Source organism: Melospiza georgiana, chromosome 1 (assembly GCF_028018845.1).
Source record: "Melospiza georgiana isolate bMelGeo1 chromosome 1, bMelGeo1.pri, whole genome shotgun sequence".
Lineage (NCBI taxonomy): Eukaryota > Metazoa > Chordata > Aves > Passeriformes > Passerellidae > Melospiza > Melospiza georgiana.
In genome coordinates, this window is record NC_080430.1 from 35877503 (window position 1) to 35894362 (window position 16860).

A 16860-nucleotide genomic window follows, 5' to 3' on the forward strand; every position below is an offset into this window, starting at 1 on the left:
GCCTGCAATGTTATTTGCTAGGGGTATTAGCAACTCTTGTTAGAAACTGTAGAGGTAACTGAATTAATATTATCCAAGAAATGTTAATATCCATGGAAAAAAAGACTCATTCTTTTGAAATATTTATCTTTACCTAAATATGCAAGACAAAGCTATTTAGAGGATATTGTCAGTTCTTAAAAAAGAAATGCAGCTACATTGTATAATTTCTTTAGAGATGCTACTTCAAATTTCTTGACCTTCTAAGAAAAACTGTTTGAATTCTATTCTCTGAAGTACTTATAACATTAATTAATACAACATTAATATTTTGGCAAAATCTGTAAAGCTTTCCATGTTTAAAAAAATTATTAAATACTCCATCTCTTTACCAAGTCTAAGGGAAAAGATTCTCAAGCATTTACTCTTTATGTAATACAAGCTTTGTTTCACATATATCAAAGTGGAATTCCTGTAGCATTAAAACATGATAAAGAAGGACAAAAATATTCACTTTCCATATCAGAGAAACATCCAACTTCTTGCCTCATAGAACTCCTGGCTTTAAGGGAGATGGAACAAGCAAACTGCCAGTCAGCATATTTTTACAACATTCCCTCCCACCTCTGCCAAAAAGCAGCAGCTGATAAATTCCATTCATCATGGAGGGAGCTTATTTTTCAGTCATTACTATCACCATCTGGTCAGCAGCTATGGAAATATCACACGTAATATAAAAGATTAAAATGAGGTCATCTTGAAGTGCACACTGGAGAAAGAATCCATGGTAACACACTTAAAAATAAAACTTACTCTGCTCCCCATTATTTGCATTAAAGAGCTACCACAACATCTGCACAAATGCTAGACCACACATACTAAGTGCCACAGGCATCCAGCTTTTAAACTCAGTCAAAATTTAGACTCAAGTTTTCTCTATCGGGTGTCAGAATCAGATAAAAAATAAAGGGAAAAGAAAAAATTTTAAAAGCCCAAACCAACAATGAACCTCCACCCACCCAGTATGACTAAAATTAGGGGAAAAATAAATTTTATTTTCATCTGTTTAATCCACACAGTAATTTAAGTTATAGCATCCTAAGTGTTACATAGCAGCACAGTATTTTATAGCTGGAACTGAAATTTTGAAAGGTCAAAGAAACATATGCCATTCTGGTACCCATTACACACAAATAATGGATATGTTACAGTCTCTTATCTGTACATGACCCATGTGTTTGGATAGCTTGTAGCTGTCTGGTGACCCAGTTTCCTGAATAATTTACCCCAAAAGAACAATTTCCAGGCATAAACAATTACCATAACATGTATAAAGTGGACTGCATGCCCCACCCAAAAACCAATCACCCATCTTTCAGCAAGTGCATTTTGGAAATACTGTAGCTAGCAATAGGTTTCCAGTATTCCTAAATAAGGACATGCATCATTTTTGTACTGACAGAAGAGCAAAACAAATGTTATCAGCTACCATGGTTTTCAGTTTCTAAACTAAACCACTACAAGCCATCATCTTCACAGCCACTTAAACCTCAGGAAAGATGTAAGGAGGAGAGGGGGAAACTAACTCTTCTTCCAGGACATTTGTCAGGGCACCTTCCTCTAATAGTATGATTTGCATTAAAGTTGCTCTAGTTTGATTCCATGACAAATCAGTCAAGAAAAACAATCACCAGACATATGAAACTGTAAAAGATCAGATGAGGGGACAGACCTGGAACCTGATCTTCACACAGGCCCCAAATTATAGGAAGGACATCTACACCACAAAGCAGCTTGGCCTCCAGATTTCTAGCATGTGATGTTGAGGAACTAAGAGGAAGATTCAGCTCTTCAAAACTGAAAAAATACAACTGGTACCAGCAGTACAAAACAGAACCCACTTTTTAATTATTATTATTAACAAAAGACATTTAAAAGGATGGTATAAAGTCTACTTGATCTTCAGTTCAAGATCCTTAGGGCAGCCAGGAGGGCACACAACAAGCTCAGTACCTTGGACATGACAAGGGCAGACTTTGGTCTCTTCAAGGATGCCCTCAGTAGAGTGCCATGGGAGAGAGCCCAAGGGGGAAGAAGGGCCCAAGAGAGCTGGATGATATTCAAAAATTGTCTGCTTCAGGCTCAAGAGCAATGTATCCCTACAAAGTTCAGGAAATAGTGCAGAACACCAGAAGGCCTGCAGGGATGAACAAGGAGCTCCTGGACAAACAAACACAAATAACTTACAGAGGGGGGAAGCAAGGACAGATAGCCTGGGAGGACTAGAGACAAACTGTCTGAACAGACAGGGATCTGGTTAGAAAAGTACTGGCAGAGGTAAATCTATTCAAGGGCATTAAGGGTAAAAAAATAAATCTCCTTTAGGTACATTACTAATAAAAGAAAGACTTGGAAAAATGTAGGTCCTCTCAGGAAAGATACGGGAGACCTGGTTACCTAGGACATGTAAGGCTGAGGGACTCAGTGACTATTTTGCCTCAGTTTTTACCAGCAAATGCTCCAGCCACACTGCCCAGTTTGCAGAATGTGAAAGCAGGAACTGGGAAAAAAAAAGAATCTCCCTCTGTATGAGAAGATTGAGCTTGAGATCATGTAAGGAATCTGAAGGTGCGCAAGTCCATGGAACCTGGTAAGATATATCCATGGGTCCTGAGGAAGGAAGGGCTAAGGTCCTGCCCAAGGAAGTGGCTAAGCTAAACCATCATATTTGAGAAGTTATGGCAGTCCAGTGAAGTTCTCACTGACTGGAAAATGGGGAATATAACTCCCATTTTACAAAAGGAAGTAAGAAAGCCCCAGGCAACTATAGGCTGGTCAGTCTCACCTTAGTGCCTGGCAAGATCATGGAACAGATTCTTCTTTAAACTACACTTAGGCATATGGAAAATAAGGTAGTGATTGGTGACAGTCAGCACTGGCTTCACTGAAGGCAAATCATGCCTTAGAAATTTGCTGGCTTTCTATGATGGGCTTGTGCAGCAGTGGTGGACAGAGAAGGGCAACAGACATCACCTACCTGGACTTATGAAAAGCATTTGACACTGTCCTGCACAATATTCTTGACTCTAAACTGGAGAGATGTGGATTTGATGGATGAACGACTCAGTGGATAAAATATCGTCTGGATGGCCTCACTCAAAGAGCTGCAGTCAGCAGCTCAATGTCCAAGTAGAGAACAGCAATAAGTGATATCCCTCAGGGGTCAGTATAGGGGCTGCTCCTTTTAAACATTTTTGTCAGAGACATGGACAGTGGGGTCAAGTGCATCCTCAGCAAGCTTGCCAGCAATACCAAGATGGGTGGTGTGGTAACACACTGGAGTAAGGGGTGTCATCCAGAGGGAGCTTCATGGGCTGAGAGGTGGGCCTGTGTGAACCTCATGTGGTTCAGCAAGGCCAAGTGCAAAGTCCTGCATGTGTGTTGGGGCAATCTCAAACACAAGTAGAGACTGGGCTGAGAATGGATTGAGAGTAGCCCTGGGGAGAAGGACCTGGGTGTGTGGGTGGACAAGAAGCTCATTGTAACCCACCAATGCGTGCTTGCAGCACAGAGAGCCAAACGTGTCCTGGGCTGCATCAAAACCAGTGTAGCCAGCAGACCAAGGGAGGTGATTCTTTGAGAGCAAAATAAATAGCTACATAAACTGAACAGTCTGGGGAGGCTGTCCTAACGAAGATCTGAGAGAGTTCTGTGTGCCATTTCTCTCCTGATGCTGTGTTGGGAATTTAGCTGACTAGAGACTGGAAAAGTAAAGGCTGTGGCTAATTCTAAGTCTTGCACCTGCAAGATAGTATGTCTTTAGGTCTAGCTGGGTATGATAACAAGTAGACAGAGAGACATGAGAAATAAGAAATGTAGGCCCAAAAGAATGAAGAAGAGTTGATGGTATAGTTTAACCAATTGACTGCTTGGCTTACAGAATATTCATAAGCTTATTACTTGCTGTATAAGTGTCTGATGCTCTCTTCAATAAACAGAACTTGCTGATAACTCATATTGAGCGTCCGAGTCTCCCCTCACCGACAAATGGCTCATCCCCGACAAACAGATCATTCTGCAACAATGCTGAGCATGAGTTTGGCCATCTATTCAGATGAAATTCTGTATGTAATTTACCTTGAAACCCTGGAAAGACATAATCATCCTAACCATATGGTAACTATCCCAAATTGAACACTTCTGTGCAAATCATAGCAACCATAGAAACTTGAAGACAAAACAAAAGGAGTATAGTGAAACCTTCTGAAGTCCCTAGTCAAGTCTCAACAGGAATGTGTCTTGCAAAAGAAGGCTTTAATCAAACAGTTCCAGTTTTAACAATTTTGCTGCAAATGCTGTAAGTATAGTCGGGAGTACCCACAAGCAATACTTACCAACAAAGACACTGTTAAGCTCTGCAAGTTAAGGGTCTTGCTGAGCATCACTCACAAGGGAGATGGCTTCCACTGCACCCCAGCTGGGGAGCCCCCAGCAGCCAAACCCAGGCCCTGTATGGGCTCAGCCAGAGGTATCCCATTTGCTGGGGACTTGGACTGCCAGGCTCCAAGGTCCCAACAGAGATCAGCTGACAGACACCAGGGTGAGATCAGCTCTGGGAGGGCTGTGAAAAGCAAACGACTACTGCTTGCTTCAGTTTTATAAACAGACTTGCCCATATGGAGCTCCAAGACAAATCACAGCTTTTGGGTTTGATTACGAAAGTCACATATCCAAGTAGTAGAAATGCATGGAGAAAGAAGGATTACTGTATAAGCATGAAAGGTCTTAATGAACTAAACGAGGTTCATGTCCCACACACTGAAGCAAAAATTTCCAGCAACTGGAACTACCATTTCATGACAGTCTTCCTCATCCAGCACAAGAAAGCTGTTGAGACTGGAGAGAGAAATATTGAAACTATTTCCTCTCACATCCAGCAATTCCTCTGCTTAGAAATCTGTCATACCATCATGAACTTATAGAATGTAAAGTTCACCAAAATTGTCCTAATATCATTGTTACCGCTCCCAGAATCTGGGGCTTTCAAACCAAAATAATATCAACAATGCACCTTTTCATTATTGGCAAGAAGTATTACTGCTGTTTGTTTCAAAGTCACAGTCTACATGGAAGTGGTATGTGGAATAAGGTAAGAACATGCTAAATGACAACAGCCTTCAGTTTTCTAACCTGGTGGTAGCAACACAGGCAAAAACATGTAGGTGCTACTTCTTTCAAAGTAGAGGTCTTCTTCAATACAGAATCAGCACAGTAAAAAAAAAAATTAATTAGAACATGCAGCCTGTTGGTCAAAACTGGCCTTCTCAGCTTTTATTCAGCAGTAATAATCTGAAATTATGTACACTAGCTTCTCAGGTAAATTCACTTTTGAAGTCAAGCATTAAAAACTGCAATGCTTTTCCAGAAATCCAGAATAGTCTACAAATAACCAGTTCTTCCTCAACAGACAAGAAAAAGATGGGATTTACATTTTGTCTAAGCTCTTATGATTTTTTCACTATGCCAGGTTTAAATATCTTTCCCTCCATAAGTGTTGCAGCTTAGCAAGAGGAATCAACAAAACAGAGCGTAACAGCTTAAAAGTGTTTCAGCCTCCATAAAGAGCAAAGCAACTACTTCTTTCAGACCTATAAAAATAAAATTTACAGAAAATCTGTGCAAGCTGGGAAGAACAGTGGTTTTATACCATAACTAAAGCAGTTAGGCCAGCAAACTCCAAGTTAGACTTTTGTTCAGAGGGACTACTTTGTTCAGAGAATCCATAGATACTACACTGACAATAGTAGCATAGGATAATCTCCTCTAGGGAGATTCTAGCCCCAGGAGAGAGCTTGACACTAATGCTCTTTTTACAGTTTCAGAACTACTTTTAAGGGTAAAGAATCTTGATCTATTTTCCCATGCTAGAAGGAAGAAAGGAAGTAGCTGAACTAGTCTAAACCAGAAGGCAATAGACAAGTCAAGAGTCACTGTCATGGCTAAACAGGAAAACATACTTCAGTTTAAAAAAACCCCAAATCTGTAATTTCAAATGAAACAATGATGCTTAGCCTTGAAACTGGGACATCTCCCATATTTCCCCTAAACCAGGACAAACATAAAAATCAAAGTTCAGAATCTGAAGCAAAAAATCCCCAACGTATAAGAAATTAAGCAAATGCAACTTCAGGTGCAAAGCTAAAATACACCCATGACTCTAAAGCAGTAATGGAAGTCTACCTGTGTTCTCCTGAAGGCTTCCATCACCAGTGAGCTGCTCAATCAACCTAAACCAATTTTTCTCACAGCCTTCTACAATCCAGGTACTATCAAAATAAATACAGTTAACAAAAAAAGTGCTGCCACAAACCAGATGACCTCATACAGTTTACTTGTTAAATTACAGGCATCACATCCTGACAAGTTTCACTCCTTTTTTGCTTATCCATTTAATTTATATGCCAAAATAGGTAGTTACAGCAGTTGCCTTTATCCAAACACATGAAGGACAGAAACACTGCATACAAAACACTAGCTCAAGGTACTCAGTGTATTGGTATTTGGACAGAAGTTAATTTTCTTCACAGTAGCTGTAATGGGGCTGTGTTTTAGATTTGTGATGAAAACAATATTAATAACACAGAGTTGTTTTACATATTGCTGAGCTGTGCTAGCACAGCACCAAGGCCTTTTCTGTTTCTCACAATGTCCCATCAGCAAGCAGGCTGGTGATGTGAGAGCTGTAAGGGACAGAGCTGAGAGGGCTGACCCCAACTGACCCAAGAGATATCCCCATGCCATATGAGATCATGCTCAGCATATAAAGATGAGGGAAGGAGGATGAAGAGAGGAGTGTTTGGAGTGATGGCATTTGTCTTCCCAAGTCATCATTATGTGTGATGAGGCCCTGCTTTCCTGGAGATGGCTCAACACCTGCCTGCCCACAGGAAGTGGTGAATGAATTCCTTGTTCTGCTTTGCTTGCATGCACAGTTTTTGCTTTCACTATTGAACTGCCTTTATCTCACTCCATGACTTTTCTCATGTTTATATTTCTAATTCTCTCCCCCATCGCACTGGTGGAGAATGAACAAGTGCCTGCATGGGGCTGAGCTGCCCACCGGGATCAAACCAAGCCAGAAAATGGCAGAATTAAGGTAACATACAACCTTGATATATTTACCTTAAATAGAATAAAGACAGTGCTGAATTACACACCCCTACTACTTTGAAAGTTAGGAGGAGAAGTGGTTTTTTATTTAAGAAGTCTATCCACAATAGCAGTTCTAAACACTTTGGATATTCCTTTATAGGTTAGTTCTGTAAGGGGAACCAATGAAACTTACATCATCGAACACTGAGTGGCATTAATGAAATTTACTTTGGATTTAATTAAATTTACTCATTTTGCTATTTTAATAAATAACACAATCACTTGAAGAACATTAGGAGAACAAGGAAATACATGACAGGAAACAGAGCATTTAATGAAATTATACAGAAGTGTCTTACCCTGTGAATTGCCATGTGACTGTGGTAGCCTTTACGCACCATGAGACAGGAACACTTACACTGGACTTGAAATGGCCACAGGCAAAATTAATTCCTAATTTACAGGAAAAAAAATTCAGAACTTAAATCCTTGTTCACTAAGTTTAAATATAACCCAATATATCACATGCTGGCTATATTTTACAGAAACAACTACTGTCACCTCAGAAGTAAACATTTTAATTATGCTAAAACTGTTACAATAATTTACTGAGGCAAACAAAACCATACCTCGGGTAATTAATTGTTTTTCTTTTGCAAAATAAGAAGCACAGCTGGCATATTGATAGGCCAATACTTGGGGATAGAACTGGCAGCATAGAACTGGCAGCACGTGACATTTCCTGTGCCAGAGAGGAGATCTCTGGAAGCTTCAATGTATTTCTATGAACTGTTTTGGTCTTTATTGCTATTAGGTTTTACTGACGGATTTCCTCTCGGTGGACCAAAACAAGTGAATCACTATTTTCCCCTTCTCCTTCACACATGTATTTACAAAGAAAGCCAAGCTTTCACAGATGCCTCCCTTCCATCTGAAGAGGGGCAAAAGGGGAGAGCAGGGAGCAAACCTCAAAATATTCAGCATTCATAGTTAAGACAGGGTACAGAAGGTAAATAGCAAGGTAACAGCTGTGGCAAGCAGATACAGACCAATCCAAAATAAGTGCATGATTACAACATTGTTTAGATGAGTCTTAATGACAAATTAATTACTCAGGTCAAAACACAATCCTCGGTCACCTTTCCAAACTGGGTGGAGTAGCACGTGACACATTCAGCCCCAGCAGAGCCAAGAACAAAGAGGAACCACTGCTGTAGTTACATGTCCCCAGTGTTTTCTTTGTGCTGCCACTGCATTTACCTTACTGTCCCATAAGCTGAACTATAGAGAACAAGTGGCAGAAAGCTAAAACTGTTTTTTTGCTAATTCAGCCCCCAAAGTTGCCTGCTCTAAGATCTGCTGAACAGCCAGGAAACTCCCAAAGGAGGGATATACAGGAGACTACCTTTTCTAGTAAGACCTTGAAGTCTTTTTAAACAGCACTTAGGATGGATTTGCTAATCTGTGCAGATGTACCTTGGCTACTGTCTCATGTACAAATCAGACCTCTAATCATATTCTCAAATAATGCTGTAACTAAACTCTTAAACATCTTCATTTTCTTAGAAAGAAAGCATAATTTCATTGCTCAGCAATTTTTATAGCACTCAAGCCTGTAAGAATGAGAAGATAAAGAATATTGGTGGCAGCATCAGTAATCAGTGGAAATGTATAATCTTGTCTCTAATTTCTGCACCCCACCATCATCCCTGTCCACACACAGTGCCCAGCAGGTCAAAGAGACAGTACACCTCAGATGCGTGAACTGCACAGGTGTCAGGTCACCCCTAGCACCTCATGGCTACCCCACTCCATCTGCAACAATCTCACCTTAAATGCACCAACATCCTTTATCCTACCAAGCAAAGCAAGTTTTCTATAGATTAGCAAATAGGGAGGCATTTTGAGTATTTTGAGTGTTGCTTGGAATATTGGTTTAATATACTGATTATTTTTGTAAGATTGTTCATCAAAAGATACTCTGAAATGTTTAAATGTAGGATTCAAACATTATTTCTATAATACATTTTGATCTGCCAGATATTGGTTTTTGATCTCAGCATTTTTATATTTGATGTTTATGCTCAGATGTGTGCTTACATTGTGTTGTTCAGTTTGAAGATTATTTCCAATCATGGAATCACAGCATGGGTGAGGTTGGAAAGGACCACAGCAGGTGATCTGGTCCAACCTCCCTGCTCAGTCCTAGAGTACATGGCACAGGATTGCATCCAGATGATTTGTGAATATCTCCAGTGACAGAGACTCCACAATAATTTACAGAATCCAGAATATTTAAACTAAACAGCAGAATGATGGGGGAAAAAAAAGCTTAGCTTTGACAGTTCATTTATCCTTGAAATTTTCAGTCAGACTTTCCAAGCAGTCATGTTATTTGGAATAATAATTTGGAATATTGTATTCGAATGTACCAGGAGCATAAAATAATATTCTAATTTTTTCAGTTTGAAAGAAAAGAGAGTGATTAGTGGAAATCACTCTTAAAAAAAAAAACCCAAAACAAAAGCAGAAAACAAGAGCAGCAATATCAAACCTTGTCACTTGGTGGCAGCACACCAAAGAAAACCAAAACACTTGAGCAAGACCACGAAATTGCTTCCCAGCACATACTAGTTTAATATCTCTCCTACAAGTGCCAGGATTCCTGGAAGGCTCTAGTCACTTCACATATTTAAGGCAGGCACCTAAAATTTTAAGACTACCGACTTCACATTCAAGGAGATCGTAAAGGCTCAAAATTAAAAGAGTTTTATTTCAGTCTTTTTGACATGTTTAGAGGTTCACCTACCTCCACCAAAATTGCCAGTAACATGCTAAATAGCATTACCAAACAAGGTGGGGAATAATGCTAAAGGTGCTAAATAGTATTCCCAAACAAGGTGCAAGGCTCAGCAAGCAAACAGAAGCAATACTTGCAAGCCAGCAGTTCCTACAAACTGAACAAAAGAGGGGACCCTGAGTCAGATGCACCATGGATTTGGATTTCATGCCACCAGGAAAGGCCTGACAGCACATCAGAAAACTCTAAAAACAGTCCTACATCTCTTCCACCAGCTGAAACTCCTGCCAGCATCACACATGAAAGGCAACACCGCACACAGTAAGTACCCAACAGTGCTATTGTAGTCAGTGACAATGAATGAGAATTGATACTCCTCCCCCATTTAAATAATTGATGTTAAGCAAAGGTTAGATTTAATTAAATGAGTAATATTTAATAATAATTAAATAATTTAGCAAACGCTTTCAAGAAACATTTGAAACTACTACTACTGAAGCAGGAAAGGGATGCAATGAGAACACAAAGATCTGCTGACTTCCTTCTGCTCTGAGTAATGTTGTAGCAAAGGGTCATTTATCAAAGGGCCAACAGTTTGGTTATCTTTTCTCTCAAACTGGTCTTCTACACAAAGATGTACAGAGACATACAAACTATACAACGTCTTATTTCTGTAACCACATGATAAACAGCTTGGTTTCACTAGAATTCTAAAATCTAAAATTTTGGTTTAGATTACTATTTGTAATCGACATGCCAATTTTACTAATAGGATTACCATATGCTATCACATCATTAACACACAAGTTGCAATGACAGTTCTATTTTCTCTTTATTAGATCTTTATTATTATAACTACAAGATTTAAAAGAGAATAGTTTCTTAATAACAATCCCGTACAAAAGTAACTAATGCAGTCTTTATAATACTGAGGGGTTTTTGTACTAAGCATAAGATGATATTACCCAAACAATTGATTTCTGGAAAAAAGAATTTGAGTTTAAAAGAGCAGAGTACTTGTATGCAAGCTTCAGGGAGGTGCAGCCATCAGTTTAAGCCAAGCATTAGGAAGTAAGTATGACCTGTAGCACAAAAGAGTGACTCCAATAGTTAAAAATATTAAATAAATTCAAGTGGAGAAGATAAGCTCTGCCTCCTTTCCGCCTACCTAACCAAACAGCTTACTGTTGTCTAGTATACATGCAGTGTGGTAGGGCCCTTCAATTTTATCAGCTTCATTAAAACTCCACTTTCAGTGGGACACACATGAAACAACAGCCTAATCCAGCATTGCAGCAAGGAGATAAAATGGAGACCAAGGGAGAGAGATGAAAGTGAACACAGAAAGCAAGAGAAACGCAGCAGTTTGCCATCAGAGGGAGTAGGAGCTTTAAACAAGAGTGTTCAGCTTCTAGGTGGGAACAGACACACAGTTCTGTGATTATGAACACCTACACAGTTTAAGGGAGGGCTGGTCCTCCAAATTCTTGTTGAGACACAGCATATATGTGCAAAAGCTGCAAGAAAACAAAGTTTTTGTTGAAAAACAGAGCTGCTGTACTATTTTTACAAGTAGAAAATAGGATACAATGGCATAATGAAAAACAACTTCAAAGTTCTGCTCATTTAAATTACTAATATTTTTAAAAGTTAGGAGAATGTGCTCCTTATCCTTTTTTCCAGTAAACTTACTGCCTTTAAAAGAAAAAAACCAACATCCTATATCACAACATGGAAATAGTTTTTGGACCTGACTTAGATGAAAAGGGAAACATTAAACAAGTAAGGCACAGGACTATTTATCAATTTTATCCCAAACTCTCAGCTCCACTTCAGTGCTGTTCAGTGCCAAATGTGCCTTGAACACACTGCATGCTCCTCAACATTACCTGTAAGAGCAGATCCTCAGCTGAGGCCTGGAGAAAAGAGAGGTAATGATTCTGTGTAAAAAGAAATAATATTCCACTACTTCCACCACCACACACAGGTTTCTAAGATTTCTTTTTTATCCCTGTTCCTAAAGAGGAGAGATAAACCATTCAGCATATTCAAGACTGCCATACAAGGTCTAGACAACAATGAAGCACTATCAGACCCACTCTGTTTTAAAAAGTAAAAATGTTTGCCCATTTATCTGCATCCCAAGTTGCAGAATACACTACCTTCCCCATACACTAGGAAAAAACAGTTATCTATATTCCATCTATATTCCAGAGGTACTGAAAAGTAGCAGAGTAGGTCTACAGTACCTCAGTGTATTTTCTACATCCAAACAATGGAGCCATTCATTTGCTCATCTTCATTTTTCCCCATTTAAAAGTGGTCTCAGCAAAATCAGCAGAGGTCTGGCATCTTTTAAAAATAGTGTCAATTGCATTTTAGGTAGGGGAAACAAAAAAAGAGACTGCTTCCCTAATTTTAAAAGGAAAGTGAACTAAAATCTGATTGAATCATAGCAAAATAACTCTCGTTGGGGTGGTGAGAGGGAAACACTCTTTTTCACAGGAATCAAAAGCTGGAGGCACATACTTGGTGTTAAGTACTTTGCCTGCTTAGGACAAGTGTAAATGAGTCATACCATCTGTACTGACATTCAGATGATTGTCTGGCAAGATAGCAGGGATAACACAAAGCAATATGATGCTCTGCTCTTAATGCTATGGATGCAGTTAAGCTGGGAAATAGAAGGAGACTTAGCAGTTAAACTAAGAACTACCTACAGTGACAGACACTGAACACCTTGTTCTCTGAATTTATAATTAGTTGTAGAATGCTACACAGAAATCAATAGCACAGAAGTATCTACAAACTCATATATAACAATACTGCAGAGGCTGATTAATGCTGTATTTCAGAGGAATATTCCTATCTCACAGGACAATGCAGATAGGCTCAAAGTATAAATAGATTGGAGCAAGAAGTCATTGTGGAACATCAATAATTCAGAGGGAAGCTATTTAAGATAACCATTTGTTACACAGACAAGACCAAATGCATTGACTAAGAAAAAAAATAGCAAGAAAACAACAGAATCAACACTGGCAAGCAGCCTTCTGAAGCAAGTTGTGCTGAGCAGAGTAAAAGCAATAACCACATTAGAAGAAATGAGGAGCTCACAAAGATGCAGTGTGAGACTAATCTCAGCAAAGGTGGGGGAAGTCTCACCCAAAAAGATGCCTCATGGCAGCATCTGAGCCAGGGCAGACAAAGCATCACCAGTGTCTGGGGCAACATGCCACAGAAAACTGCCATTCCCAAAACAGCTGGGTGGGTGGGGGACCCAAACTCATGGAAGTCATAACCAAGGCTTAGCATGAAACCAATTATTAATACTGGAAAAATGTGCCAAGTTCAGGTGTCTTTAGTACTCTTTTAAAAAGTCCTGGAAAGTCCAACTATGTGGGAGGCTGAGCTTACCAACATTACTTTAGTTGTAATAAAAGCAATATATTTTAAAGTACAAGACTAAGCTCTACTTTGGATCTCAGGATATGTAATTTAACATATGTAGCACTGAACCCTCCATCTTTTACATCTGATGAGTGTCAGTGGTACTAAATGATGCTAAAGACTGTTTCAATGTAGCACACAGAATTTATTTATCATGGTTACATATAAACTGGAGTACATACAGGAAGGACAACAAGTTCTTCCCAAGATATTCCTGAATATATTGGGGGCTGGAAGGAGGAGAATAGACATCCATCTGCTGTTCCAAAATCCTTGTGATGACTTGTTTATATTTATACCAAGCTTTAAGCAGCAAAAATGTACAAATAATTTAAAATGGTATCTCACTTTCTCCTTGTTTTCATGCCTTCATCTTTTAAGTATATAAGAAAACTGTTTACAATCTAAAAAAAAAGATCACTGATGTACTTATATTGGTTTACTTACTTGATCCTCTAATTTTTTGTTGGTTAAAATCAGGCATATTATTTGAGAGCATTCTAGAGGTTATATTAACAGCATTTACAACTCCCAACAGGTTTAGCAGCAGCAGCAGATATTCACAGGGATGTCTGTCCCCAATAATCACAGTTCACAAGAAGGTACACTAACATAAAATCAATACCATTAACATGCACATGCAGCTGTGAGCCGAGCTGATTTGAGGGGAAGGAGGAGGATTTCAGGGGGTAGGAGGATGCTATCCCTTACTGTTTCCTCAGTGACTACTATTTACCAAGGACAACCACGTGGAGGAGCTTCACAGGCAAACAAAGCAGTAATTCAAGCTGCTTCATTATGAATCAGCAGAACTGTCAGAGATCATGGCAAAAGTATTAGACCATTTTTAAATAAAAGTAAATTAAAAACCAGATTTAATAGTTCTCTTGATGTTGAATCTGACTCTGTGATTTGCTATTCAGATAAAAGCTTTGAGCTTGAACAGCTCCCTGGCACAAAACAAGAGGTGAAATAACGACCTGACAAGCCTGAGGATTTGTGAACCTATGAAGCATCCCAAATGACATAAGTGAAAACACGTGTTGATCCTCTGATGTTCACACCACTGTTAAAAATGAAAAATGATCAAAGCAGAAGAGGAGTAAGATCCTCTAACAAATCCAGAAACCTTTACCTACATCTTATTTCAGCATGTGCACATGTATAATTTCAAACAATAACTACTTACACAAAAAGCCATATCAACATTGAAAATTCTTATGACATACACCTTAAAAAACCCCACAAACAAAGTAGTGCAGCTACTGCACTCAGTTGCAGCTGTGGCCTTCATTTTCACTTTTACAATTCTTTAAGCGCTTCAGAGATAATTTCCATTTAAAAATTTGAGAAGAAGGCAAAGCAAGCAGAAGATGAATTCTGATCAAACTTAACATCAAAAGGACAGATAGACAATAGCATTTCTCCTCAAGCTGAGGGAAGAAATCTTTACATTTCACACATCTTTTAGCAAGGTAATTATCTGGATAAAAACGAGGTGGTGTGCTGTGAGTCACAGCAGTTCATACATAAATCAACCCATTAAGAAACTTCACAGCCAGGACAGACTTCTTTAGAACCTACAGCTACTCTTCAAAAACACTGTACATAAGACAAGAAAAGAGTAATGCTTTCTATTCTGAACAGATGCCTGTCACATTCAAAGAGAAATACAAATCAAGAAGTGATGTTTATAGACATTAATATCAGAAGAAAGCACAGGTTTGGAGCTATTTGAGCCTACGTTTGTCCATAGCAGGTTACCTGTCAAAGCCTACAGTCTGTCTTCACAGAAACCACAGAGCTTAAAATACACGGGAGGACTGAAGAGTTAAGACCCTCAGATCACGACTGTGGAACAGAGACTTTCTAGTGTACAGCAATGACATATTTCAGAACATCCATGGGAAGAGAGCAGTTAAAAATGGATATTGGGTAGAGGGAGGAAAGAATTGCATACTTTAGGTATCTGCCAAGGCACAAGGATTAGGTTTGATCAATAGTATTTATAGGATGGCAGGGTGGAAGTTTGAGAGGTCATCTTTTACCAGCACACCACCTTTAGGAAATTGTTTCTTGATTTATGGGTTTTAATCATTACTATTTAATTTTCATGTGTCTGAATTTTAACACTTCCACTCTACCAAATACAAGGGTAGGAAAAACAGGAAGAAGGGTTAGGAGTATTTTTGATAATACACATCCATCAGACAGAATGATAAAACCTAAATACTATTTCAAACAAAAAAGGATGCATTTGCAAAACTAAGTTACAGGCATAAAAAAAAGAATGCCTACTGGAAACATTCAGCTCATGCATTAAGAGAAAGAAGCCACCATAAGTAAAAGCTTCCTTGGAGTTGCTTCTCCCTCCCTGAAAGGAAAACAGTACCTTTAAAAAGAATAATTTTAGATTAATTTTTGAAAACAAAAATAGAAGTACATCCAAATGGCCTCACTGGATCTTTAATGAGGAAGTGCCATAATACACTGGGAATAACAGTGCATGCAGTCATTTCTCTATTCCCAGGGCCAGCAAAGCAAACAGCAATTGTCTTCTTAATCCTATTGACTAGGCCTTTAAAAAAATTGGAAAACATAACAAAATATATGGAATAAGCAGCTCTTTGAATAGATTTAAGAATCTGCAATTTCATATAAACACTAGCACACATGGGGTGGTGTTGTCTTATCAGCCTCGAGGCTATTGTAACAAGACAAGAACATGTTTTTAAAATGGGAGAGTCAGAATTCACTTGGAATAAAGGCATTCCACATAGGTGTGTCAGAACAAAGCTTTGAGATTTTAACACTGCTAAATGATACACAGCTTTCATTCCATAAATTGCAAAACAGTAAAAGATAACTGGCCAGTATACTCAGACACATTTTTGCATGTGGATGTAGCAGCACTTCACCTTACAAGAGGAGTACATCAGTCAACTGCAAGTCAAATATTTGAATGAAAAACAAGATCCACATTTTCCAGTTCACTGTAATTCCACAGGAAACACAGAGGGTACTACCACTACACTTTAGGACTTTCTTATTCGAGGGAAAAATCCAGTTGCTTGGACAGGACACATGGCCAAACATCTCCTTTATGTGCACTCTATCAATTGCTCAAAGCTTAAATCGTGACTGCCACTTCCACACAATTGAATGAGGCAAACTGGCATTCTTACCTGCCAGGCACAAGTGCCACACCAGATTCCACTACATCAATACAGACTGCAAAGGGAAGAAAATCAGTTACCTCTGACTGCCAGAAGCCAGTCACCTTCTCTATCTGACCTGAGGACTGCTGTACAGAAGAGCACAGTTTTGGAGTTCAGCAAGATCTGACCATTACAGGAAAAAAAAAAAAAAAAGGGTAATTTTTTTTTAAAAATACCATTACATTTCAGTTTGTGGAACACTTCAAGGGATGAGAAAAAAGACAGGTTAACTGTTACAGCTTGGTGGACACAGACATTCTT

The 16860-nt window shown here is 38.9% G+C and overlaps 1 protein-coding gene across 2 annotated transcripts in view; it reads right to left on the minus strand.

The window, feature by feature from the left end:
• The window catches only part of ANKRD28 (ankyrin repeat domain 28), a 119698-nt gene that overhangs the window by 88052 nt on the left and 14786 nt on the right, over positions 1-16860 (minus strand). The window contains exon 1 of one of the 2 annotated variants that reach the window (XM_058038027.1): positions 7491-7576. The exons of the other annotated variant lie outside the window; for it this stretch is intronic. Within the exon in view, the coding sequence (XP_057894010.1) occupies positions 7491-7532 (42 nt within the window). The 5' untranslated portion in view covers positions 7533-7576. Of the gene's footprint in view, positions 1-7490; positions 7577-16860 lie in introns of those variants that run through there. 2 annotated transcript variants of the gene reach the window in all.